Source organism: Populus trichocarpa, chromosome 2 (genome assembly GCF_000002775.5).
Source record: "Populus trichocarpa isolate Nisqually-1 chromosome 2, P.trichocarpa_v4.1, whole genome shotgun sequence".
Lineage (NCBI taxonomy): Eukaryota > Viridiplantae > Streptophyta > Magnoliopsida > Malpighiales > Salicaceae > Populus > Populus trichocarpa.
The window spans coordinates 1964314-1988430 of NC_037286.2; the positions used below are offsets into that span (position 1 = coordinate 1964314).

General features: G+C 34.6%; 5 protein-coding genes across 7 annotated transcripts; 1 reads left to right on the forward strand and 4 right to left on the reverse strand.

The window, feature by feature from the left end:
* Positions 1 to 1155: 1155 nt before the first annotated feature.
* Positions 1156 to 4524, reverse strand: LOC7479708 (protein NRT1/ PTR FAMILY 8.1). The gene is made up of 5 exons (XM_002301969.4): positions 4345 to 4524; positions 4135 to 4243; positions 3757 to 3974; positions 2524 to 3083; positions 1156 to 2149 (listed from the first exon to the last, which is right to left on the reverse strand). Exons 1-5 carry the CDS (start codon positions 4423 to 4425, stop codon positions 1312 to 1314), a joined length of 1806 nt encoding a protein of 601 aa, XP_002302005.4. The 5' UTR covers positions 4426 to 4524; the 3' UTR covers positions 1156 to 1311.
* Positions 4525 to 8359: 3835 nt separating this feature from the next.
* On the forward strand, positions 8360 to 11602 carry LOC7479709 (purple acid phosphatase 2). The gene is made up of 8 exons (XM_002300700.4): positions 8360 to 8761; positions 8847 to 9047; positions 9131 to 9242; positions 9363 to 9592; positions 9732 to 9870; positions 10006 to 10226; positions 10929 to 11050; positions 11166 to 11602. The coding sequence occupies exons 1-8, from the start codon at positions 8519 to 8521 to the stop codon at positions 11362 to 11364; spliced, it is 1467 nt and encodes a 488-aa protein (XP_002300736.3). The 5' UTR covers positions 8360 to 8518; the 3' UTR covers positions 11365 to 11602.
* A 2042-nt stretch (positions 11603 to 13644) lies between these two features.
* Positions 13645 to 15821, reverse strand: LOC7490680 (dehydration-responsive element-binding protein 2D). The gene has a single exon (XM_002301970.4). It carries the CDS (start codon positions 14566 to 14568, stop codon positions 13837 to 13839), a length of 732 nt encoding a protein of 243 aa, XP_002302006.2. The 5' UTR covers positions 14569 to 15821; the 3' UTR covers positions 13645 to 13836.
* Positions 15822 to 15961: 140 nt separating this feature from the next.
* Positions 15962 to 20355, reverse strand: LOC7490681 (probable GTP-binding protein OBGC2). 2 transcript variants are annotated; one of them, XM_002301972.4, is made up of 9 exons: positions 19728 to 20355; positions 19543 to 19634; positions 19371 to 19454; positions 18873 to 18950; positions 18338 to 18538; positions 18154 to 18261; positions 17472 to 17546; positions 17134 to 17354; positions 15962 to 16397 (listed from the first exon to the last, which is right to left on the reverse strand). In XM_002301972.4, the coding sequence occupies exons 1-9, from the start codon at positions 20314 to 20316 to the stop codon at positions 16325 to 16327; spliced, it is 1521 nt and encodes a 506-aa protein (XP_002302008.2). In that variant the 5' UTR covers positions 20317 to 20355; the 3' UTR covers positions 15962 to 16324. The 2 variants fall into 2 exon arrangements, with proteins under 2 accessions (XP_002302008.2, XP_024451089.1); XM_024595321.2 differs by having other exon boundaries at positions 19732 to 19879.
* A 959-nt stretch (positions 20356 to 21314) lies between these two features.
* On the reverse strand, positions 21315 to 23763 carry LOC7490682 (uncharacterized). 2 transcript variants are annotated; one of them, XM_024595324.2, is made up of 7 exons: positions 23581 to 23763; positions 23160 to 23301; positions 22705 to 22852; positions 22548 to 22623; positions 22338 to 22449; positions 22108 to 22194; positions 21315 to 21966 (listed from the first exon to the last, which is right to left on the reverse strand). In XM_024595324.2, exons 1-7 carry the CDS (start codon positions 23611 to 23613, stop codon positions 21905 to 21907), a joined length of 660 nt encoding a protein of 219 aa, XP_024451092.1. In that variant the 5' UTR covers positions 23614 to 23763; the 3' UTR covers positions 21315 to 21904. The 2 variants fall into 2 exon arrangements, with proteins under 2 accessions (XP_024451092.1, XP_052306414.1); XM_052450454.1 differs by having other exon boundaries at positions 22103 to 22194; positions 23581 to 23761.
* Positions 23764 to 24117: the final 354 nt, after the last annotated feature.

Below are 24117 nucleotides of genomic sequence, written 5' to 3' on the forward strand. Positions count from 1 at the left end.
TCTTGTAGCATATTCATAAATCACCCGCACCTGGTTTAAAGTAAAAGAAATTAAGAAAAACAATCAGTCATAATAGTTAAAATATTGAATTGATTTAAGTTTCTAATATGATATTGGAGTTTTAATAAGCAAGCAATAAATAATTTGAATCTCACTATCTTGTTTTATCTAATAATTAAACTAAGTTAAATTAGTCTCACAGCCATGATCTTCAGCTGTAACTTAGTAGTTTGGCACTTGAAGTTGACCCTCACTCTCTAGATATGGTTGATCCATATAGGACTCCTTCCTCGGTCCCCCACAGCCCCAATCCGAGTAAAATGATCATTATTTTCGATGAATTACGCATTTGAATGAAGATGAAAATGTCTGTACTAGGCGCGACTCTGTCGAAGAAAGCTTGGGGTAATATTTTATCATATGGGGAAGGCATAGAATATGATATAAGCTCCTGATCTCTCCTTGGTCTGAAGCTCCTCCATCAGGCAATAGCAACTCCTGAGTTCGGAGACTATTTCTAGTCAACCTCCAGCTGGAAGTGCCTGTGCCCCAGTACTCCAATTTTACTACATGAACTTTTCTACAATCGGAGGCTAAAAGACAGAAGCAAACTGACAAAATTCTAGGTTAGATTAAGGGAGGATTGACGGATCCCAAGATCACATCATTAAAGATGATGATTAATAATTACTATCCACAGATAATTATCACGGAGCAATTTTACTTTTCCAAAAGCAATTCTTTTAATTTACAGCAGGATTCTTCATTTCCCTTTTAATCATGATATGAATCGCATCCATACTATCTTTAACAACTTTTCCCTTCTTCAAAAAAACATTTCGTGTCTAATCACTCTTCCTGCCGGAGATCATTAAAGAAAATCTCAATCCCAAAAGTTGAACCCGTATATATACATGTTTGACATTGCAGTATCCTTAGTGATTATATTTTAAAAAATAGTTTTAATTACAATTTTAAAAAATATATTCATTGATACTATTATGTTATTTCAACTTTTATATAATTAAATTTAAAATATAATTATATTATATATATATATAGAAATTAATGTAAAAAATAGAAGCTATTTAACTACCAAAATAATTTTTTCTATGTGGTTGAGGAAAAAAAAAAGGAAAGATAGCAGACAATCTATTTAGGCTAAAAAAAAGACCTGAATTAGCCGCGAATAAAACTTACATTCAACCGAAACAAGTTAGCAGTAGAAATATTGAAAGAAACCAAATAAAGCAAATGCAACTACTTATAAGGCCACACCTCGGAATTCACCTGTATCCTCCTCTTTTTCCATCAATCACCATCATCACCCATGTCAACGACACCCTCGTCTCTCACCGTCCCGACTGCACCACCTCTACTCTTATAAACAACAGAAATCCACAAATAAACTACGAAATTAACCGCATTAATCACAGTTAACACCCAGTAGAAATAATCAAGCCTGCTTTTATTAAGATTATTCCTTAACCACCCTTTGTCTTCTCCACCAGTGGCACTTTCGATGATCTTAACTATTGCAGTGCTGAACCAACTTCCAATCCCGATCTCACTAAGAAACACCGCACTACTAATACTTCTTGTCCCATCAGTTGCTTCGTCGTAGAAAAATTCTAGCTGTCCTACGTAGGTGAAAACTTCTGCACTGCCTATTAAAAAGAACTGTGGAAACAACCAAAACACACTCATGCCTGAAGGGTTAGGACTGTCGCGTCTCTTTTTTTCTACCAATGCTGCAGCTATCAGTGCAAATATGGAAATAAATAAACCAACTCCTATGCGTTGCAATGATGTGATGCCGCGGGTGTGGCCGGTGCGTTTACGTAGGATAGGGACTATTACTTTTTCGTAGATGGGGACGAGGATGAGGGCATTGAGGGTACTGAAAACGGGGACAGAAGCTGCTGGAATTTTGAAGTTGGAGCTGAGTTTTCGGTCCATGATGTTGGCCTGGCTGGTGAAGAAGGTCGAGAGCTGAGCAAAGGAGATGGAGAATGCAATTGTGGATGCCCATACTGGGAGGATTCTGATAAAAGACTTGAATTCTTCTACTTGTGTTACTGTGCAAAGTCTCCAACGGTTCCCTGTGTCAGCCTCAGAATCTGTCACAACCGCTGCCTTGTCCAAGAAACTGCACCATAATATACAAGTCCCTTGAATTTTAGCAGGAAAGAAAAAACTCCGGACGAATGAACATCATGATCAAGCAATTATAGATCCAAGAAAGACAATTAAACATGTCATTATCAAGTTTTATTAAACATGTGGGATATCAAGTTTAAATATGAGAACTTCAAATGAAAATCTGATCAACTCTTATCTTCTAAGACAATCTCAAGGGACTGAATTGGACTTCATTGATGTTGAAGGTTAGCGTTTTAGCTCTACTTCAAAAACTAAAGCATGTGGTAAAAATTAGCACCAGTGGACTATAGACTGTGTACATACACGACCAATTGCATTTCAGGGAGGGGACAACTAGACAACGTTTTGTTAAAAATTTACCTGTACTGTAAGGTGTGAAACAGCTTTTGGGAGCCCTTGATATCAGATTCCTTGGTATTAACCTCGTAAAGCTCGGTTTGATGTCGAACCTGGACTCCATTCAAATGATTCCTTACAGAAGCCACCATGACCTGAACAAACCTGGTGAAAGGGCTACCCATGGGCCTTTGGAAACGATAAAAAGGAATGCCAGCTGCTAAAATGATGGTAGAAATAACCATGGCCCCTGTAGGTAGCCCAAAACCTAAGGCCCATCCCTTCTTTTCTTTTATGTATACCAAGACTGTTATACCCAAGATAGCACCCATGTTTATAGCAAAGAAGAACCAGTTGAAGAAAGCATATTTCTTTGGCAATTCTTCCTCGTCTGCCTCGTCGAATTGATCAGCCCCAAAAGATGAGACACATGGCTTGATACCGCCGGTTCCAAGGGCAATAAGGGCCAGTGCACCATAGAGGAACCCTGTCTGGCCATCGGTTGCTTGTGGGCATAGCCTTACCATGCATTTTGGTGGACGTAAGCTGTCTATAGAAGCTGAGAGTGTCAATAATACCATTCCCTGCGGTCCAGACCAAAAACACAATTCGGTCAAACAGCAAAATTAGGCCAATCTCATTTCTCAAGCACTGCTCTAGATTTTTTAAAGCCCATAAATGCAAAACAAAAAAAATGAAAAAGAAAAGATCATGTTGAATCCAGTTCAGATGATTTGCAGGTACAGAATACAGAGCCTTGATTGTATAACATTTGAAGCCCAATTCAACATTATGTCGCCTTCATGGTGGATGACCTTGGTATTTTGATATTTTAGTAGCACATATTTTATTAAAGTAATTTTTATTTAGAAATATATTAAAATAATATATATTTTTTATTTATTAAAATTTATTTTTAACATTAATATATCAAAATAATCCGAAAACATTAAAAAAATTAATTTAAAATAAATAAAAAATAAACTAAAGTCATAACATGTTTGTTTTTGCGGTAAAAACCATGTTTTATAAAATTTTATTTTATTTTGGCTTGAAATTAGTTTTTTTTTTTGTTTTTAGATGGTTTTGATGTGTTATTGTTAAAAATAAATTTTAAAAAATAATAATAAAATATTATTTTTATATATTTCTAAATAAAAAATATTTTAAAAAATAATTCCAACAACTTAAACAAACACTACCTCAGGTCACAGGCCATGTGGAAACTAAATGAAAGGGGAAATCCTGATTTCTTACTACGGTATAGATGCAAGAGAAAACAATGATGGTCCTGAATCGGCCCAGGTAAGCATCAGCACAAAACGCTCCAAAGAGAGTGAGGACATAGGCAGCTCCAATCCAGTCAGTCACATGACTTGCAGCATTTGGAAGTGACTGATGCATTTCAAAGACCAAGTAAGCTACCATGTTCACAGCTATACCAAAAAATGCTAGCCTCTCAGCAACTTCATTCACTACAAGCACCAAAAAAAAAAGAGGAAGAAAGAAATCAGCCTCTGCTGGCCAAGAAGCCAAGTTGAAGGAGAGGGCACATACATGCATAAGCTGGCACCAAACAGCCAGGTTAATCCTGAAACCATTGACAAATTTGCAAGAGTTGGTTTAATTAAGAACCTATAATAAAAGGAGCAGCTTTCCATCCTCCAGTAGTTCGCTTGTCTGCAATTCTGCCTCGAATATCAACGCAACCATTGCTTACCAAACTCGTTGGCATGCTTTCTTCCTGCGAAATCATCACCCAAAACCTTACGTTACTAAAGAGAACTAAGCAGGGTGTGTAATGTGAATCAAAAACACACTTGAAATTCCCAGAAGAACCATTACCATAGTCGTCTGATGTTGGAGCTCTTGTGGGAATTTGTCTAGTGATTGTTGCATAAAAGATTGATAAAGAATTAAGTTCATTGCCAAACGGTTCAATTCTCTGCCTTTTGAAAGATGGATCAAGGTTCCAATCACAGGACGACGTAGAATCTATTCTCTCTGCGACTAGCTATAAAGTTAATTTATTGAGGAGGGTATCTTACTGTGGAGTTCAGATAACAAGTGGCATTCAGCTGGGGACTTCTTGTCTTCATGTAACACAGAAATGGTAATTTCTTAACCCTTTTCGGATTTGTGCTTGGAGGCCCTTTGCCAGCTTTGCAAATGCTTTGTTACTCAATTTGGAAAAATGGCAAAGAGTAGAAATGCGCTAAAATGTTGGAAATATTCAAAATGTTGTTTTTGTATTTTAAATGCATTTTTAAAAAAAATTAATTTTTTTTAATTTTTTCTTTGCTTCAAATTAATATTTTTTTGGTGTTTTTATATCATTTTGATGCACTAATATAAAAAATAATTTTAAAAAAATAAAAAAATATATTATTTTAATACATTTCCGAGTGAAAATCACTTTGAAAAATAACCGCAACTACACTTCCAAATAGACTTTAAAAAAATAATAGAAAACAATCGGAGATATTCTGGCTTTTTTTTGGAATCAATCTAACACTTATTCTTAGCATAATCAGCCAAAATTGAACAGAAGAAATTGCCTGGATATGAAAAAACTAAATCAAATGAATGGCAGAACCATCTCTCAAATCCATAGCTAAGTGAAGTTTGTTTTTCAATGTTCTAAATGTATTAGATTAGTGTGTTTAATTTATTATAATAAGAGTATTCAAAATATAAAAAAAATATTTAATAAAAACCTAGAGTGCATACAATTTTAAATATACATTCATGCAATAATAAAATTTATGTCAAACATGCTTTTAATATAAATATAAAAAAAACAAATACTAGCACTCTAGCATTGATTCACACTTGTATTTGATACAAAATTAAAGTCTATATTGCATACTAATAATAAAAATAACTATATTTAAATTGAAATAAAAAAATAAAACTTACTTGTTAAAACACTTTAAAAGTAATGAATTTTTATTGTTGTTGTCAATAAAGAATCATTTGACTTTAAAGTTTTATTATATCTCACGAGATTCCAACAACACTATATTAGTTTAGATTCACTTTTAAACAAAAAAATTTAGACTAAAAGTTATTTAATTTAAATATCTCTTAATAAGATGAGTTTAAACTCTAAATTTAAGAGAAAAATTAAAGTATTAAAAATACTAGGATATAAAGTAAGGAAGACTACATAAAAATATTAAAAAATATTGTTAAAAACTCGTTGAAAAATATATTCAAGTAACAACCAGAATTAATCTCATATTATCAAGAACATAGTGACAATAAATCTCGTAATACTTTAAAGGTAAATCAAAGATTTGCTATTTATTATTTTATTCTATAACAGACCTCGATTTTATCAAATTTCATGCAAAAGACCTTGGAAGCTTCAGTTTGATTACAAATTGGTCGGGAAAACTTCCTTTCTTTTTTATTGTTTAATCCTTTCTTTTCTTCATTTTTTTTTATACTTTGATGGTCATCTAGAGGCATATAAAAGAAAACAAAATCCAATATGATGAATGGATGAGATTGCATCTTGTATTTGGTATGTTGAGGACGAGTAAAAATAACACCATATTATTTTTTATTATTATTAATATAGATATTCGGGTTAGCTTGCATATACATCAACTAATTACACAGGCTCTAAAGTTAACGATCATGTAAGTCTCTAGTAACCTTAAAGTTTGTGATGTTAAATAATATATTTATCTTGTTTTATTTATTAAAGGTAAAATAATATTTTTAACTTAACCTATATATAAGCTCTTTATATTTAAGTTAAAGTAAGAACTTTAATATAAAATCAATGAAGAAGAATTCTAACCTCCTTCTCTTTCATGTTTGTATTTATTTTTGTGTTAATTGAATTATTTTAATATGTGAAACTTGAACTAGTGATCTCTAGATAACAAATTTAAAATCTAATCAGTTAAGTTATACCCCGTAGAATTAAAAAACAAATGACACCATATTGTTGCTTTGCTCTGTTGCAAACATTATGTTGTCCCACAACCATCGGTCCAAACGTTGTTTGTAGTCTTCACAACCATTTCTGTTTCTCCAACAGAAGTTTTTTGACCTAAACACTTATCATCCAAGGCAAGATTTTTTACGGGCCCATTGCAAGAAAGGAGGAGAATTGTTCAGTCAATTTCTGTCCTAAGTTTAATAATTGTATAAGGCATAAAAGCTCGCTCGAGACACATTAAATTAAACCAGGGAATATATACCATGTCCTCTCAAAAGAATAATTTTGATTTTGTCAATATCCATCTTTTCCATCGATGTTAAAATAAATTTAAATTTAAATTTAATATGAATTATATTTTAGTGGTAGATTTTTAAGTTAGGTTTAATAACTATTATTTGTATATAATATTGGATTCATTTTTAAAGGGTTCTGAAAATATCTATGGCATTCATCTATTTATTGACTGATCGTTCCTTTCTTTTTCACCATCTCATTTCTGTCAGGATTTGGCAGCAACACGAGAAGGCGACTGGTGTCGTGTTTAGAAGACAAGACATGGCGCATAGACGACCTGTCCTCGCTGCAAGATCAACTGATCACGAGATAGACTACAGGTCGTTCTAAGGATAAATTGCGTTGGTCAAATGATTGGCACGTGGCCTCTTTGACTGACCGCTCACTTGGAGTGTCCGCTGACTACCAGTCTCATCTCCCTCATTCAATCCAACAACTCTTCTATCCTGTGGTTGGTTGGTACTTGATAACGGGACACTGGTGGTTATCATACGGATTACAAACAAGTTGAGAAATGGTTTAAATTTAATAAAAATAAACTAGTTTACTGTACACAATAAGCTGCGGATTTGATAAAATGAATTTAAATCTAAAATAAATATTCAGTCAATAAGGAATTTTCTGATATTATTATTAGATTCGATGGAGTTAATTTTAAAACTTTTCGATTTGATTTTTTATTTAATTCAAGTTTTAAATTAAATTATTTAGAAGTTACACCGATATGATCTAGTCAACTTGACGGTTCTAAAAACAATCTAAATAAACAGTTAAAAATATGATTAGACTTAAAAAAAATTAAAGATGATATTTTTTTTAATATTGAGACAATAATATATTGAATCGATCCGAATTTTATTAGTTAACCCGACAAACCCAAAACCTTAATTATGGACTCCATTAGATTTAATAATTTTATTTTGATTTACTTTCTATAAGGTTATTTTAATTTCAAACAAATATCTTGATACTTAATTGGTGCTTTATTTTATAAATATTTATTTTAAAATTATTGAAATATTAAAAAATAAAATTAAACTAATGAAAAAGTTAAAGAAATGAGAAAAAAGAAGGAGGAGGAGAGGTACCTGATTGCCCTGTTCATTTGAAGTGCAAGAAGGTGATTTAAGTTCAACTCATTTAATGTTTTTACTAATAGTAATAACTAATGTTTATGTATTTGAAAATTTATTGTATGGAAAGCATATTCAAGTTTTAATGATTTTAATTTATTTAATTAGCATGTAATAAGAGAGGATTATCATTTATTATAACCTAAAATTCATCGAAAATCTTAATTTATTTAATTACTATATAATGAAAAGGACTGACTTCTATTATGTAATTCAAAACTCAATAATCTTTTTTTAATTAACTAAAAAATATAAAAAAATTATAAACATATGATAAAAATGGAAATTGTTTGCATTTCATGTACGTAGTTTCATCATCTTTACTATATTAATTAAAATGATCCTTTATCGTGGTAAATGTTAAATCTGATTTATGGTTATTTTTAACACTAACAACTAATATATGGTCTTGTTAATTAATAAATAAATAAATAAACAGATAGTCGAACGCTCTTCTTCACTTCTCAGTCCACAACGTAAAGCAATGTCTGAAGGGTAGTTTCAAGACATCAATAAAGGCGGGGACTTACTCCGTGCTTAAATATCCGTACCAAAGTATGAATAATCCACGCTCCATATACTAGCATCAGCAGAAAAAAATAAAAAATAAAAATAAAAATCCAGCTCTTCTGCCATGGTAGAGATGGTCTATGATAATTTTATTAGAGTCCCTGAAAACTGGAAGCGGTCAAGGAGAGCAGAGACGGAAAGGAGATGGGATTCTCATCTTTTTGTGGTGTGTTTGATATTGAGTAGTGCAGAGATTGTTAATGGAGGAATAACAAGCAGCTACGTAAGAGATGCTGATTTTTCTCTTGATATGCCATTAGACAGTGACGTGTTTAGAGTCCCTCCTGGTTATAACGCTCCTCAACAGGTGAGTATTGCTTCTTCAGATTCTGAATGTTTCTACATAATATACCATGGTGCTCTGTTTTTCATATTTTATGTGATGATCGGAGGTTCATATAACACAAGGAGACCATGAAGGGAAGGGTGTGATTGTGTCCTGGGTTACACAAGATGAGCCTGGTTCAAAGACAGTGCATTACTGGGCTGAAAATAGTGGGCACAAAAAAATTGCTGAAGGTTTTATAGTGACGTATAAATTCTACAATTACACTTCTGGTTATATTCACCACTGCACCATTGAGGATTTGGAGGTATGCAGCATGCTCAAGATTCTCACTCAAGAATATTCTTTGTGAACTTTGTAATCTGTGATTAAGTTTTACTATGATTGCAGTTTGATACCAAATATTACTATGAGGTTGGAATTGGAAACACAACAAGACAGTTCTGGTTTCTTACTCCTCCTAAACCTGGTCCTGATGTTCCTTACACTTTTGGTCTCATAGGTATAGTTCAGATTATTTTTTTTTCAATTTCAAGAAAACATAGTAATTTATTTATTCCTGTGTCAATGTTTCTGTAAGATTGTATCTTCATCTCACTTAATCTAAAATAATTTTGAGCAGGGGATCTTGGTCAAACTAGTGATTCAAACAGGACACTTACCCACTATGAATTAAATCCGGCAAAGGGACAGACATTGTTGTTTGTCGGTGATCTGTCTTACGCAAATGATTATCCATTTCATGACAACACAAGGTGGGATACATGGGGAAGGTTCGTAGAAAGAGTTGCTGCTTATCAACCTTGGATTTGGACCGCTGGGAATCATGAAATTGACTATGCTCCTGAAATTGTATGCATCATAAGTATTCTTGGTTTGCTTTTAGCCTCTTGTTTTCCAATTTTTATTGAGAGATTGGTGCTTATATTTTGTGTTTCTCTGTGGTTTCAACCATGATTTTCTTGATCAATCCTTGGTAATTTCATTGCAGGGTGAAAGCAAACCATTTAAGCCTTATACCCACCGCTATCATGTCCCGTATATAGCATCAGGTAGCACATCTTCTCTGTGGTACTCCATCAAAAGAGCTTCAACATACATCATTGTCATGTCCTCCTACTCAGCTTATGGTAATTTTTCTTTCTTAGTCCCTTTTTATACTCTGTTGAAGAGAGATTGAGCGTACATTGCTTGTATGTCTGCCAAAGACTTGACTGGTAAGAGTCTCTCAGTAGAGTGCTCTACTTAAACTTTATATTTTGCAGGAAAATACACTCCTCAGTACTTATGGCTAAAAAACGAGCTGCCTAAAGTAAACAGGACTGAGACACCATGGCTTATTGTTCTTATGCATTCTCCAATGTATAACAGTTATGTAAATCATTACATGGAAGGGGAAACCATGAGAGTAATGTATGAGCCCTGGTTTGTGGAGAACAAAGTCGATATTGTCTTTGCCGGCCATGTTCATGCTTATGAGCGATCTGTAAGTGCACATTCTCCATATATGATATTTTCCCTTTCGATCATTTTGAACTGCAGTGACATCAGTGAATAATGCACGTGCCTTTACTTTTTAACTGATTTGCGACATGTTATTTCTCTCAATCCATCTCCTATTCTTGATTTGGAATCACTTAAATAACGTGTACTGAAATGAAAGATTTATGAAGATAAGTTTGTAGTAGCTAGTCTCAGCTATGCAGGTATCCTCCCCTTTATTGCTTATGCTGTATTGGCAGACAGCATGGATCCTGCCATCTAGGAACCAACCACTCCCTTGTTTAAGCTCTTTACGTGAAGAACTTGTTCTTCACACATTTTCCTAATTTTACTTTATGGGGAGTCTTCCTTTTGGATGATGCAGAACAAGCATAAATCTCAAAGTGAAGTTGCTTTGCCCTTTTCCTTCTGCTAGTTAAGATAAGTTTAGAATATTAGAAAAAGACACTGACATGCACTCGTGACACGAAGCCACAACACACAGATGCCACATTATATTTTGGTCCTTTAGAATGCTATTCAGGGGATAAAATCTAAAGATTTCTGGTGCTAACACTGCTATCTATGTGGGACCAAATACGAATGTTTATTGAGTAAATTGTTCTGTTCAGGAGAAGGAAAACGTGACGAATCACATACTACATGTTTGTAGCATATAACAGCGTTGAATTGCTTTTCATTGCAGTATCGTATATCAAACATTGCATATAGAATCGTCGCTGGTTCGTGCACTCCCACAAGAGATGAATCTGCCCCCATTTACATAACCATTGGTGATGGAGGAAATCTAGAAGGATTAGCGACCAAGTACTTGCTGATTATTTTATTTGTGTTTCACGAATAGTTTAGCTAGCAAGTACATGGTTGGAATAAAATGTCAATGGTTAATGGTTATCTTTCCTTTTCTTTTCTTTTTTTGCAGCATGACAGAACCACGGCCAAGCTACACAGCTTTTCGTGAAGCTAGTTTTGGTCATGGTATTCTTGATATAAAGAACAGGACCCATGCATATTTCAGCTGGTATCGTAATCAAGATGGGTATCCTGTAGAAGCTGATTCTTTATGGCTGCAGAACAGATTTTGGAACCCCTTCAAAGCTTCATCCGTTGCAGCAATATGATGAGATCCTAAGCTTTGACAAGTTAATGGCTGAAACATTACCTAACACATCTAATAAACTTGGCTTGACTATTCTAGTTTCATTCAGAATATTCGAGAAAGCCTTCTCCATATAATTCAAAATCCTGTGTGATATGGACAACCTTGCAGATAATATTTTGACAGTTTTGTAAGCATGTTTCCTTCAAAACATAACAACTTTGTCATACTAGAACAAAATATGACATTGCACTTTGCCACTCTAAAGATCTTAAGGCTTTTGTTTGTTCTAAACAATTGAAATCGAAGACCTGACCTACAGAACTTCGATGAAAAGCATGAAATAGTTTGTATAGGCTAAGCCGAAGTAAAATTCAAACCCAATCAGAGGTGCACCAAAATCTTTCCAGCCGGATGTGAACTAGCATGCATGTTTATTTTCATCGGTCAACTCTCAGGTCAAAGGGTCAACATTGATCAATATTGTTCAAACCTATTGTGGGTTGAAAATTGCTGCCGGAATCTGATTGTTACGTTAGTCTGCAGCACTTACAAAAGTGAACGGCAATGGAATATGGGAAGTTCAGGATTGCAAAAGCTGAAGCACATCAAGACAACCTAACCTCCAATTTGAACATACAGCAAAAAACTGGGACTGACATAAAGCTAATTTTATGCAGAATATTTGTGTTCTGAAAACTATAGTAATAAATCTTCATAATCGAAGCAATCAAATCAGCAAGAGTCGAATCCTTTCCTCCATGAACCCTCTTATTTCATTCATCCAAATGCCATATACAGTAGCATTCCGGGAAATGACGAAAAACTTCCCTTCTGCAGATTATTCTTTAGCCCAACTGAGTTCATCAAGACCCGGCTTCCAACTCTTCTGTGATTTCACACTTACTCAAGATGGATGGCCAAACTTCCTTTGAGATATTGCAGTCAAAGAGAAAATGATCCTACTTCCAACTCCTTTTTTCTTCTTTTGAATTTCTTGGCTAGAAATCTGCGACCATTTAGATCAAAATACTACTGCAAGTCTAAAAAACCGACAGATGTCCAGCTAACGAACTTTCCAAAATTCAAAAGTTAGTTGAAAAATATCTGGAAGTTTTTTTTTTTTATTATTATTATCATTATTATAAGAAGAGTATCTGGAAGTTGGAGAAAGCCAAAAACAAATCCAAGGAAAGCGGCCCCAGGAATTAGTATAGAGGCAAAAAGAATTGTACGAAGCAGAGAAATTAAATAAATAAATTGATGCAAAATCTTGGACAACTTGTGGGAATTTTTTTTAATGAAGTACGATGAAAATTATAAATTTTATTATAAGAATTAACTTCAATCCAGACCATGGGTCCTGCATACAATTTTATTAACATCAATTTTTTTTCCTCTACTGTACTGTTGGTGTTATTTATTTATTTTTGGTAACTTGTATACTAGAGATGATCACTACGTTACTCGAGAATTGAATTTCTATTATATAGATATTTTACCAATTATTTATTAAAAAAAAATTAGATATTTATATTATATTCATCAGATTTTAAATATTTATTTAGATATAATTAAATGTATATTTAAAATCTGCATATAAATATTAAATGATAAAATTATAAATGTTATATGTGTGTGTGTGTAATATATTTAATATTTAATTTTATCATTTAATATTTAATATGCATATATATATATATATATTAAATTTTAAAAAATATATAAATATTACACACACACACACACACAGTATATGATACTATGTAAAATTAAATCTAAATTGAGTTTAGGTTAAACTTAACAAATATTTATACTTTATTTATTATCTATTAATAAAATAATTATTAAAAAAACTCATTTATTCAGATATATATATCATATTCAAAGTTAAATTGCCATCCTATTACTAAAGTAGTATAAACCACCAAAATAATTGAGTTTTGAGTTAAATTTAACAGATATTTATATCTTATTCATTTTATATTAATAAAAAAATTATTAAAAAATTACGTATGCAAATAAATATATATCAGATTGAAACTACACCTGGAGTTTAAAACCTTATCCATTATTTATTAATAAAATAAAAATTAATAAAATATTTATTTAGATAAATATTTATCATATTGAAGTGAAATTATCATCAGGAAGCCCATGACTAAGATTGAATTTGAATTAAGTTTAACAAATATTTATACCTTATTTATTAATTCATTAATAATTTAAAAAACTTATTCATTATCCATTAATAAAATAATTATTAAAAAAAACTTATTTATTCATATAAATATGTATCAGATTCAAGTTAAATTACCATTCAGTATAAAACAAAGCACCTGACTATCACAGAGATAACATACATATGTACACGAGCCAAAAACCCATGTGGCTTCAGTGCTCTATAACTAGACTATATACTAAACATGTATACAAGGATTCTGTTTTTTCTCTCTCTAGCCTCCTTTGACCCAGAAGAACATCGTGGTTCAATTTACATGCACCACGGAGTCTGCATTGTGTCCCCACCAGATTCTTCCATGAGATTGCTAGCAAAAATTCCGGGATCATCCATCACTGGAAAATTTATCGACAATGCCGCCTCTGCCCAAATTGAGTCATTGAAAGTCATGTTCACGTTGAGATTCGCCGAGAATTCTTTGATTACGTCTCCACTTCGCCCAAAATTTGCGTCATTTTCTACCTCCATTCCATTCGAATCAACGCTTTCATTAGAGAAAGACATGATTGGATTATGGTTGTATAATATTGGTTTCGCCTCATTTGACTCCATATTTGGGATATTTGATGAATATGTAGATGTAGGACTAGAATTTTGAATGAGATGAGAGGGTTGGTTTGTCATTTGGATCACCTGAGAATTGGCAGGAGAGGCTGGAAACTGGCTACTATTAACTTGTAACTCAGGTAAGTTGAGCTTTGCCTCAGGGCCATATAGTTTACGAGCAGCAGCATCGTAAGCCATGGCAGCTTCATGGGAGGTGTCATAGGTGCCAAGCCAGAGACGAGCACCACGGTTGGGCTCCCGAATTTCGGCCACCCATTTGCCCCAAGTTCTCTGGCGTACACCCTTGTAAGTGCAGAGAGCGTTCTCTGGTCCTCCTTTGCCTCTCATGCACCCTTTCCTAGAACTAGCCTGCTCAGGCTTCTTGAACTGTTTTTTCTCTCCAAAACCACTCATGATTGATTTTGACATTCCTCCCATAAAAAACACAAGAAAATAAGCGAAACAGTAACGCTGTTGATAAGCACATTGTGCAGCAAAGGGACTATTTATATGGCAGTATGCGAGGATAAGCGCTTGAATGCAGTCAAGAGGCAATTAAGGATATCGAAACGTGTCTCCGAATGGGGTGGGACTGCTACTTGGCCAGAACAATCGTGTCCAGTACTGCTAAGCTCAAGGTTTTCTTACATGGAAAACACTTGGCAAATAATATTTGTCCGCACACAAGCTCAGGTGGCAAACATAGGAGAATTTTAGGGTCGCCTTTTATTGTTAATTTATTTACTACTGGGTGGCTGCGGTGTGCATGCTGCAAAGGGCTGGGGATAAGAACACATTGGAGTTCCCAAAACACCCACATCACAAACTTTTGCAACGGCTGTTTGATACTTGGGACTTTCAACTCTTGCGAGGTGGCGGGGGCTTGGAATTCAGTTCTGTGGGAACGCAGCTGCCATATTCATGCACCAACATCACACATTTTGTTTTTGGAATGCAAAAATATTTTTGAAAAAAATTGATTTTTTTAAAAACTAATTTTTTATATATTTTTATATTGTTTTAATATACTCATTTTAAAAATAAATAAATAATTTATTTTAAAACATTAAAAAAAATATTTTAAAAAATAATAAGTATAACAATATCAAATGACTTCAATAAAAGGCCCACATGCAGATTTTTTATATTGATGCCGTACACTGAATCTCGCCCTTCGGGTCGATCCATAGGATCAGATTCCAAGTAGGTTCGTGCACTGAAAAATAGTGCATTAATGCGTACAGCTACTGACTGCTGATACATGGCATTCATATTCCAGCTTGGGTCATGCACTTTCAAATTTTTAGTGCATGAATCTCTTAGCCTTCTTGGCTGTTGATAAGATGGTGCGTGGGAGTGAAAAAAAAACCGCAAGCTTTCTGGCAGGAATAAAAACCACTCCAGCATTATGCAATCTACAGATATAACGAAGACCTAGTTAAGTATTTGTTTTTGTAAAATAATTTTTAAATTGTTTTTTTGCCTAAGAAAATTAAATTAATATTTTTTTAAAAAAATTTGAATGGTTTTAATATATTGATATTAAAAATAAAAAAAATCAATTTAATGTATTTTCAATTAAAATATAAATACCAAAAGAAGTGAGACAATAACTATTGGGCAGCCCCCATTATAAACTCTAATTCAGCATCCTAGGCCCAAACCAAGTTGACTTGGGCTCCTCGCTTTGTCCTCTCTAAATGTTTTGAAGGTGTTCTGCAAATTTTCTAGCATTGAGCAATGGACTCTAGAGACAGAAATGTTTGTCTCCAGCTGTCAATTAAATAGAATTTTTTAGTGGGCATGAGATGGAGGTCAGACAGATACACACTGACAAGTACGCCGATCTGTAACAAACAAAAATGCTGTTTCGATACAAAGTATCTACATAAACGTTGCATAGAGGCTAGTGAGAACGGTCTCATTTGGGCCCAAAATGAAGCGATGGTTGTTATGAAAGGGCAACAAAAATTGGGTCATAGTAAGCACCTGAGCATGAATTGCATATCCAGCTTGGTGAGAATTTCAGCATATATATTGCAATTCTGCAAGTTGGCAGATCTCGAGCGACAAGAAGCTAACATGATTATACGGTTTATCCATCAATCCATGTTAAGCTTTAGTTGACAAACCGATGGCCGTTGGACATTTGCAACTACATTGCTCTCACAGTCTTCATACTTGGTTCCAATGCCTAATGAGAATCTCTGCACTTCCTTAAGGCGGCCCGTATCTCCTTCAACATCTCATTTACTCTGATTCCTTTCCTGACAAAACCAAGAAAAGAAAAGAAAAATGCATGAAACAATTTCCTATCTGACTTGTTCAAACAAAGCCAAGAGCCAGATCCGGGTCAAATTCTAGGGGAAATGAACGATTGTTTATGTATAGACAAATAGAATAAGTGAAGTGCAGATTCAACGATATCAATCTTCCTGCATGAGATGATTAGGTCATTTTACTAGACTTTTATTTGACTTGAAATCGCAGATAGAATAATTGTCACTGGCAATAGTGTAGATCCAGGTTAGGAAAGAAAAATATACGACAGATTTGAAGAGAAGAAAGAGGACAATGATTTCTGCAGAGTTAGAAAGGCAAAATTCACAATGAACCAACATATTTTGATTTTCCTAGAAGAGATCATCCCACACATCACTATGATACTTATTTGTCATGAAAATCTAGAGATGAATGAGTTGTCAAAGGCAACATTGTGTGCATCATTGCCAACAATAAGGTCCGATCAAAGTTTAGCATATTCTATCTAGTATACCTAGCATTATATGAATGACTAATACTCTAATGACAAGATGAAACAGTAAACGACTTCTTTTCTCCCAAATAACATAAGTCAAGAATGATACAATCACAAAGATCCAGATTAACAAAGAAAAACATGGAGCAAAGTAGACAAAGTGAAAGCAAGATGCCACAAATTCTAGAGAGGGAATGATGAGCTAAAATATGTTTGTGAAGTCCAACAAAAAATGATTAACTTACAGAACACTGACACCCACAACAGCGAGCGGACGAGGATAGTCCTCTAACTCTTTATCCTTTTTATCTTCATTTGCCATCTGTGAAGGCAACTTATCTGCATTGCCAGCTTCAGTTGAAAATGAATGAACTGCATCTTTTGACGTCATTTTTGGCTCAGAAGGCACCTCATCGCAACCAATTCTCAGTATTTCTTCAGTCAAAGATTGAAGCCTATCCCTTCCCTGAAAGAATAATATATATATTGAAGCAAGAATGTGGGCATTCTATATGAATACATGTAAATACTCAGAAAGGAAGAATGTATGAAAACAAAGGATTGAAGCTGCATATGGACATACTTCAGGCAGGTCAATCTTATTTAGCACCACTACATATGGTCTCTCAAGGTACTCAGGGTTGTACATCCTCAATTCCTGCAGAACCAAAGAATGGTTTGTTTACGATCGGCTAAATAACTCCAAATAGAAAAAAGAAATGTCCAGGTGACAAACAATGGGGACAAACAACTTCTTTAGTTTTTCCATTCCTGAAAGGAAATAATGAATCGTGCATAAAATTACAAAGGGCAAGCCAACCCTTCAAGCACTACTCAAGATCATGTCTAAGCTAAGAAGCTTGCCTTTCGGCCTTACATCAGCCTCATCATCTAATGAGTTGTTTTGTGATCAAAAGCTCTCTAACAGCTGTGACATTCCACATCAGCCCTTCCTTTTTCTTCCCTGTTTTCTTCTAGGATTTTCATCAATTAGGTCCAATCCACATCCTAGCAGGATTTGGGAGTGAACTTCATTGCTAGACTTGAGTCCATCACTCCCTAGAGCTATTTATAGATATCTTAAAATTGAGATCTTGATTTAAATAGGCAAGCAAAACCCATAGAGGGTTTGCTATTCAAATCATATCAACTCACAGAAAAGACACCAGTACTTTCTAGATCTGTCAACACTAGTGAGGCTGAAATCCAATTTTCAAAGCAAATATATAAAACCAGAAATAATATAACATTAAGGGAAGATATACTTCTTTGACAGTTCTATAATCATTCACGGGGTCCCCAGCAGCAGCATCAACAACATGGACCAACACACGAGTCCTTCTAAGGTGCCTCAAGAAATTGCGGCCAAGACCCTGAAGGATAAGAAAATTTCAGTTTTACTTCTGAAGCTTTTGATAAACCGTTGGATTAGATATGAAAATACAGTACCTTCCCCAGATGAGCACCTTCTATAAGGCCTGGCAAATCTGCCAAAGTTGCTTCAGATGAATACATCCCTGCACCTAAAGCTGGGTCACCATTGAGGCGTCCAAGGTTTGGCATCAATGTTGTGAAAGGATAATCAGCAATATCTGGCTTTGCAAGCGTAATAGCTGCTAAAAGGGTTGATTTTCCGGCATTTGGAAGTCCCTACACAAGCAAGTTAACAGCTATGGCAATCAGAAGATTATAAAAGCTTCTATTAATATATTAATTAAGAGAGTGCAGTTGGTCACAGCCACAGCAACCCAACAAAACATATAAAGCAAATTTCTAGTTTACCATCTACCGGTTGCATATTCTACTATACGGAGATTTCTGAAGTTCAAATATCTTTGATTCAGATATAAATTAGTAGCCTTAAAAGAAAATTGTTAGTATTTATGAAATGAAAACCACAAATATCCAATTACTGAAATTTTAAAGAACCTAGACACGTGCATACATTACAAAAAATAAAAATTAAATGAGAAACGACGTGTACCACTAGACCAACATCAGCAACAACTCGGAGAATTAGCTCTAAACTGACTTCCTCCCCAGATTGACCGAGAATTAAAACCTGCAGTAAATCATAAATGTTTAAAACTCATGTTAGGATAAGAAGGGAAAATCAAACATGAGAAGCGATAAACCATAGATACAGTTGTTGTTGATTATTTTATAACTCTATAGCAAAGTCTAGAATTTCTTATTGAGCAACTTCTTTAATAATCATCTTTTCATATATATTTAACTCTTAAACAAGACCATAACACCAAAAAATGGAACTACAATCATGACATGCAAGAAAAGAAAAATTAAATGAGATTCCCTCAACAACTTAAGCCAAGCACAAGTCTAAGCGCAGATGCATTAAATAGTTGGGCATCGCTAGAAGTATCAAAATCTAGCAGCAAGCACGGAGCAGGTATAATTGCCATAATGACCTTGTGTACATAATACAATATTAAATAAATAAATCAAAGAGCATGTTCTTCACCTTATCACTATCATCTCTCATCACATTCGTTGTTAATGTCATTAATCTTTTCTTTCTATGCTCTGGCGCTTCAATCAAACTAACCTGCAGCAAAATCAACAAAATGAATCCCAAACCGCACACCCAAGTTACAATCTTCCACATTCCACTATCTTAAAAGCAAATTCCTCACCCCTCCTTGTCCACCCCTCGCAACAAGTATTTCATCCCCTGGTTGCGCTAAATCAGCCAATAACATCCCTCTTTTACGCTTCACAACCGTACCTATCCCATTAATAAAATAAAAACATAAACCATGAACACAATTTTAAAAATTGTAGCCAAAAAAAGAAAAGATGTAATTCTTAACGTACAAACCTACAGGCACAGGAATACGCAAAGTCGGGGCGGCAAATCCATTATGCAATTGAGAAGTTAAAACGCCCATAGCATCAACATTCCCTCCGCGTTTCGCATTGAATCTACTTTTACTATGAAGCTCCAGCAACGAATCTTTTCCTTCATCCGCATAAATCACTACATCACCTCCATGTCCACCCAGAGGAAGAATCAACGATCCATGAAAATCTCTTTTATACGAGCTCTTATATCTACTCTTTTTCTCCTGTTTTCCCTTGCTACCATTATTATTATTCCTCTGGTTAGGCATATTAAGGACTGATCCATGGCCTCCATCTCCTGATCGGACGGTGATTATTACTTGATCAAAGTACTTGTGAGGCTCTTTAATTAAAGAATCAGGATTTGTAGTAGAAATAGTCTCTTTGGCTTTAGCAAGTCTGCAAGTAATTTTGCAGAATCTTGAGTTCGGAGTGTTTGGCTCGAAGTTTTTTGAAACCCTAGAAAACGAGTGCCTGTTGGAGAGAAAACCCGGGAGGGACAACGTGTCGTTGCCCGAGTGGAGGCTTAGAAGCAAAGAAGATGGAGTTGCAGGTATTGACAGCATTATCCGAACTTGAAAGGGAGCTGAGATGGATATTTTCGGGGGTTACCACTGGGTATTTATAGATGTGGACCGGTTCGTGGTTCAGCCCATTCATGATTTGGGTCAGTTTCGATATTTCGAAGCCCAAAACGCTTTAAAGCCCAAAACGCTTTAAAGCCCAAATAGCCCATGACTATATCAATACCTGTCATTTTATATGGACTGGTGGTTATGATGCCTGTGTCAAATTTAAGGCTGGACAATTTTTTTTGTGAGAAATGAATACTTTTTCTTTTAATAATTTAAGGAGAAATATACCAATAAATTTATAATTAAATATTTCTCAAATTGTTTTATCAAGAAATTTTTGTTATGCCTTGGCTATCATTTGTAGTTGGTTCCTCCTATTTGGACTGGAGATGATTACCAGGTGAAGAGACCAGACCGAATCCGGTCAACCTAATCCAAAACTCTGATCGCAAGTCAATTAACTCAGTTCAACCAAAGTTGTTTTTTTTAATTTATGAAACTACATTTTGAACAAGCCTGCTAAATTGACTCACAAGCCGAGCAGGTCGTACATTTATTTTTCCTTATTGTGGTTACAAAAGAAAATAGGAACAGAAACTAACTAGGACACGAGCGAAGCAACGACGCCCCATTAGTTTCACTGAAAGAAAACCGATACACCTAAGGACCATCAAGTAAGGACCATCCACAATGGAGTTAGCCGACCCATCCACAATGGAGTTAGCCTCACGATGATACGATACATTGTAATAACTCAGTCTCTTGATAGCAAATGTCTAGTACTGCTAATGAGAAGATAACATCTGCAACCACATCAACCCGACCCGTCCAAGAATTGCACGTAAAAGTATGTTAGAATCAACTTCAAACAAGACCTTACAACTGGCCTTATTCCAAGCAACTTGTAAACCAACTAGAATAATAGACCGTAGTTTTGCACGAATAGATTGCGGAACCCTCTATCATGGGCCTCGGGCTAGCGGCTAGTGTAATCAAATGGTCGAAACCTACCTTCATAATCACTAAAATTATCGAGTACCAGCAAGAACAATACCATCAACATTCCAGAATTACAATTCGTTTTAAGGTGCACCATGTACACCGTGTTATAGAAACAGGGAGGCAAGCACGCCAACCAATGGCAGTTTCTGCCCCGTGAATAATTTTACAAGCAATATTGTTAAGTACTTCAACCTTGCTCCACTAGACATGACTTCCAGTAACGTCAAATCATAATTAATTTGACGTTTGGGCACAAGATAATCTAGAGTCCTGGTCTCTAATTAATATGCAAGCAAAAATTTACAAGACATTGGATTGTCAAAATCGTGGATGATGACGTCCAATTTAGGGCAGAGCTCACACCCAAATGCACTAGTGTTGTGGTCAATCATGAAAAGAGGCATACCTCACCAAATGCAGGAAGAACCAGACACATGAGACAGCTGACAGCCTTCTCAACAACTTTCACAGATGTGAAGGCATTGATAACTGTTATCTTCCCATGAACAAACCTTACACCAAAACCATGCGGTGGCAACAAGATACGAAGTGCCTTCATTACTCTCACCGAAATCTTTTAATCACTTCCAGAATCTAGCCTTTGAGAAAGTCTTTCAGAGAAAATAGTGGAATCCCATCCTATGAAATCATGTATTAACATAGTAAAGCATTGATATAGAAAGAACAAATTAGCCCAGAAGAAAATCAAGAACAGTTAAGATATCAGCAGAATTAACTAACATCCTCAGCCTCTAATGGTTTCAATATGCCCTACCTTACCGTGATCTTGATTTAAGCTTTGCCTGACTACTGTGGTCTGTTGTATCAGCCTCTCGATTGCTGTGTAGCTTGGCAAGTTTGTATGAGCTGATATCATTCATGACCAATAAATATATAAAGTGTGTCAATGATAGTTATTAAAAGAAGCATCAAATCAACAACAAGCACATTTATTAGTAGAGAATCTTCTGGAAAAAACATGGAACAAGGAAACAAATGACGAAACCAACCAAGAATAGCCCGATTCAATTTATCTGCTACATGCTGACGGTACTCCAAGCCAAGCAGATGAAACACTGGTGATTTTTCAGGTTCCTCGTAAGCAAGCAGAGCCATAAAGTCCTGCAGCAATAAGAAATGGCTTTTCATTCCCAACAATATTAGACTAAAAACAGCCATGTTAGGTATGCTTAAAACGGTTTCCTCAATAAGGGACATACTTCAAGTTTTTCAACGTACTTCTTCTCCTTCCCAAATGGTGTCAACTTCTTTTGAGCAAATTCCAAAGCTTCCGTGCTGTCCATAAACATGCAAACAATTTAACATATGAAGTCAGCCGCATCACGGTTTCAGAAGTATAGCTCTTATACTACTTACCACTTCTTAGCACAAACAAGATCGGCAAAATGAAGGCTCAAAAGATCAAAATGCAAGTCCTTGTTATTCTCCAGTAAGTCACCTGCCACCTGTTCTGTCAGCTCAACTGCCTTGAGTGCATTCCCCTCTAAAGCACAACGGACAATTCCTGAGCACATAGCATACAATTAGCACCACTATAATAAAGAACAGAGATCAGCAGAGGAAAGAAAATGAAAATCATTGTCAGATCATTTATATCCAGGAAAACGTAGACACAAACTACTTAATACACTACATATCATTGCATATCAGTTGCCAAGAAATATCTACCCAATTCTTCCAACAATCTTCATGAAAACAACTAACATCGCCAGAAACACCGATATATAAAGAAACTGGTTAAGTGCAGCAATTCACATACTTTAAAGTTGTGCATCCTGCTTCTCAGCCAAAAACTGGAAGCATTCGCATACCTTTTCTTTTCTCCATATCCTCGATAAAATCTGCAGGCTCAGGCATCCCGGAACAAGCCACGAACGATTCCAGAGTTTCTCCATAGCAATTGTGCACCAGATAGGATAGCACAATATTGTGGATATCACTATCTTTGATGGCCTGTAAAAACACATAAAAGCAAAACATCTGTACATTATAAAGATTAAGCATAACCCTCAAACCCTGATTACTATTACCAACAATTGCTTCAAACAATTTGGTCAGTCAACATCGTTGATAATACCCGTCATCATCTATTAACAATATTGCAAAGCAAATGATCTAAAACAGAAATTAGGGTTTCGATCAGTAGTAGTAATGATTATTGAGTGTGATGTAGCAGTGTTAAATGACAGAAACAACTGGTATTCTAGGATTATAATGATAGCAATTACTTACAATTTGTTCGTAGTGACGAGGATCAACATCCATGGTTGACTGGATTAGGAAGCTGATTACAAGTAGGGAGAGAAGATTAAGGTTTTGATGATATGGTGGCGTTTGTCTTGTCAGTTGGTGTTCTGAATTTTAGGGCTCTCTTGGCTTGAAGAAGAATAAAAACGTGATCGGTAGTTAAGGGTTTGAGTTGTTATTTTGGAAAGTGTTTTTTTTTAATAATGTAGTAAAATAATTTTATTTTATTTTTTAAATTTTATTTTTATCAAAACTATTCAAGTATAAAAAATTAAAAAATTAAAAAAAATCAAATGTTAAAGTAGACTCCAATGTCAAATAACACCTAAAGTGATATGATATTTAATTTTCTTGTTTATCTTTTACATATGCAAGTTAAAATTATTAAATTTTATATAATTTATGACACAAGTTATGTACTAAATAAGTTAATTAAGATCTACTCGGATAATTTATTTTTATATTTAAAAAAAAAATTATTTTTTGAATAAAAAAATTTCAAACTTCAATCTTCCTATTTGA

Excerpts from the sequence above, each read along its gene's own strand:
- LOC7479708 (XM_002301969.4), bottom strand. The coding sequence starts at position 4,425 with ATGAACTTAATTCTTTATCAATCTTTTATGCAACAATCACTAGACAAA. Across the intron at positions 3,975-4,134 it reads AGCTGCTCCTTTTATTATAG|TGAATGAAGTTGCTGAGAGG; the intron begins GTTCTTAATTAA and ends TGGTGCTTGTAG. Across the intron at positions 2,150-2,523 it reads TTTCACACCTTACAGTACAG|TTTCTTGGACAAGGCAGCGG; the intron begins GTAAATTTTTAA and ends ATTATGGTGCAG.
- LOC7479709 (XM_002300700.4), top strand. The coding sequence starts at position 8,519 with ATGGTAGAGATGGTCTATGATAATTTTATTAGAGTCCCTGAAAACTGG. Across the intron at positions 9,243-9,362 it reads TTACACTTTTGGTCTCATAG|GGGATCTTGGTCAAACTAGT; the intron begins GTATAGTTCAGA and ends AATTTTGAGCAG. Across the intron at positions 11,051-11,165 it reads CTAGAAGGATTAGCGACCAA|CATGACAGAACCACGGCCAA; the intron begins GTACTTGCTGAT and ends CTTTTTTTGCAG.
- LOC7490680 (XM_002301970.4), bottom strand. The coding sequence starts at position 14,568 with ATGGGAGGAATGTCAAAATCAATCATGAGTGGTTTTGGAGAGAAAAAA.
- LOC7490681 (XM_002301972.4), bottom strand. The coding sequence starts at position 20,316 with ATGCTGTCAATACCTGCAACTCCATCTTCTTTGCTTCTAAGCCTCCAC. Across the intron at positions 18,951-19,370 it reads TGAGAGATGATAGTGATAAG|GTTTTAATTCTCGGTCAATC; the intron begins GTGAAGAACATG and ends GATTTACTGCAG. Across the intron at positions 17,355-17,471 it reads ATAAGATTGACCTGCCTGAA|GGAAGGGATAGGCTTCAATC; the intron begins GTATGTCCATAT and ends TTATTCTTTCAG.
- LOC7490682 (XM_024595324.2), bottom strand. The coding sequence starts at position 23,613 with ATGGATGTTGATCCTCGTCACTACGAACAAATT. Across the intron at positions 23,302-23,580 it reads CTCGTCACTACGAACAAATT|GCCATCAAAGATAGTGATAT; the intron begins GTAAGTAATTGC and ends GTGTTTTTACAG. Across the intron at positions 22,853-23,159 it reads GGATATGGAGAAAAGAAAAG|GAATTGTCCGTTGTGCTTTA; the intron begins GTATGCGAATGC and ends CTATGTGCTCAG.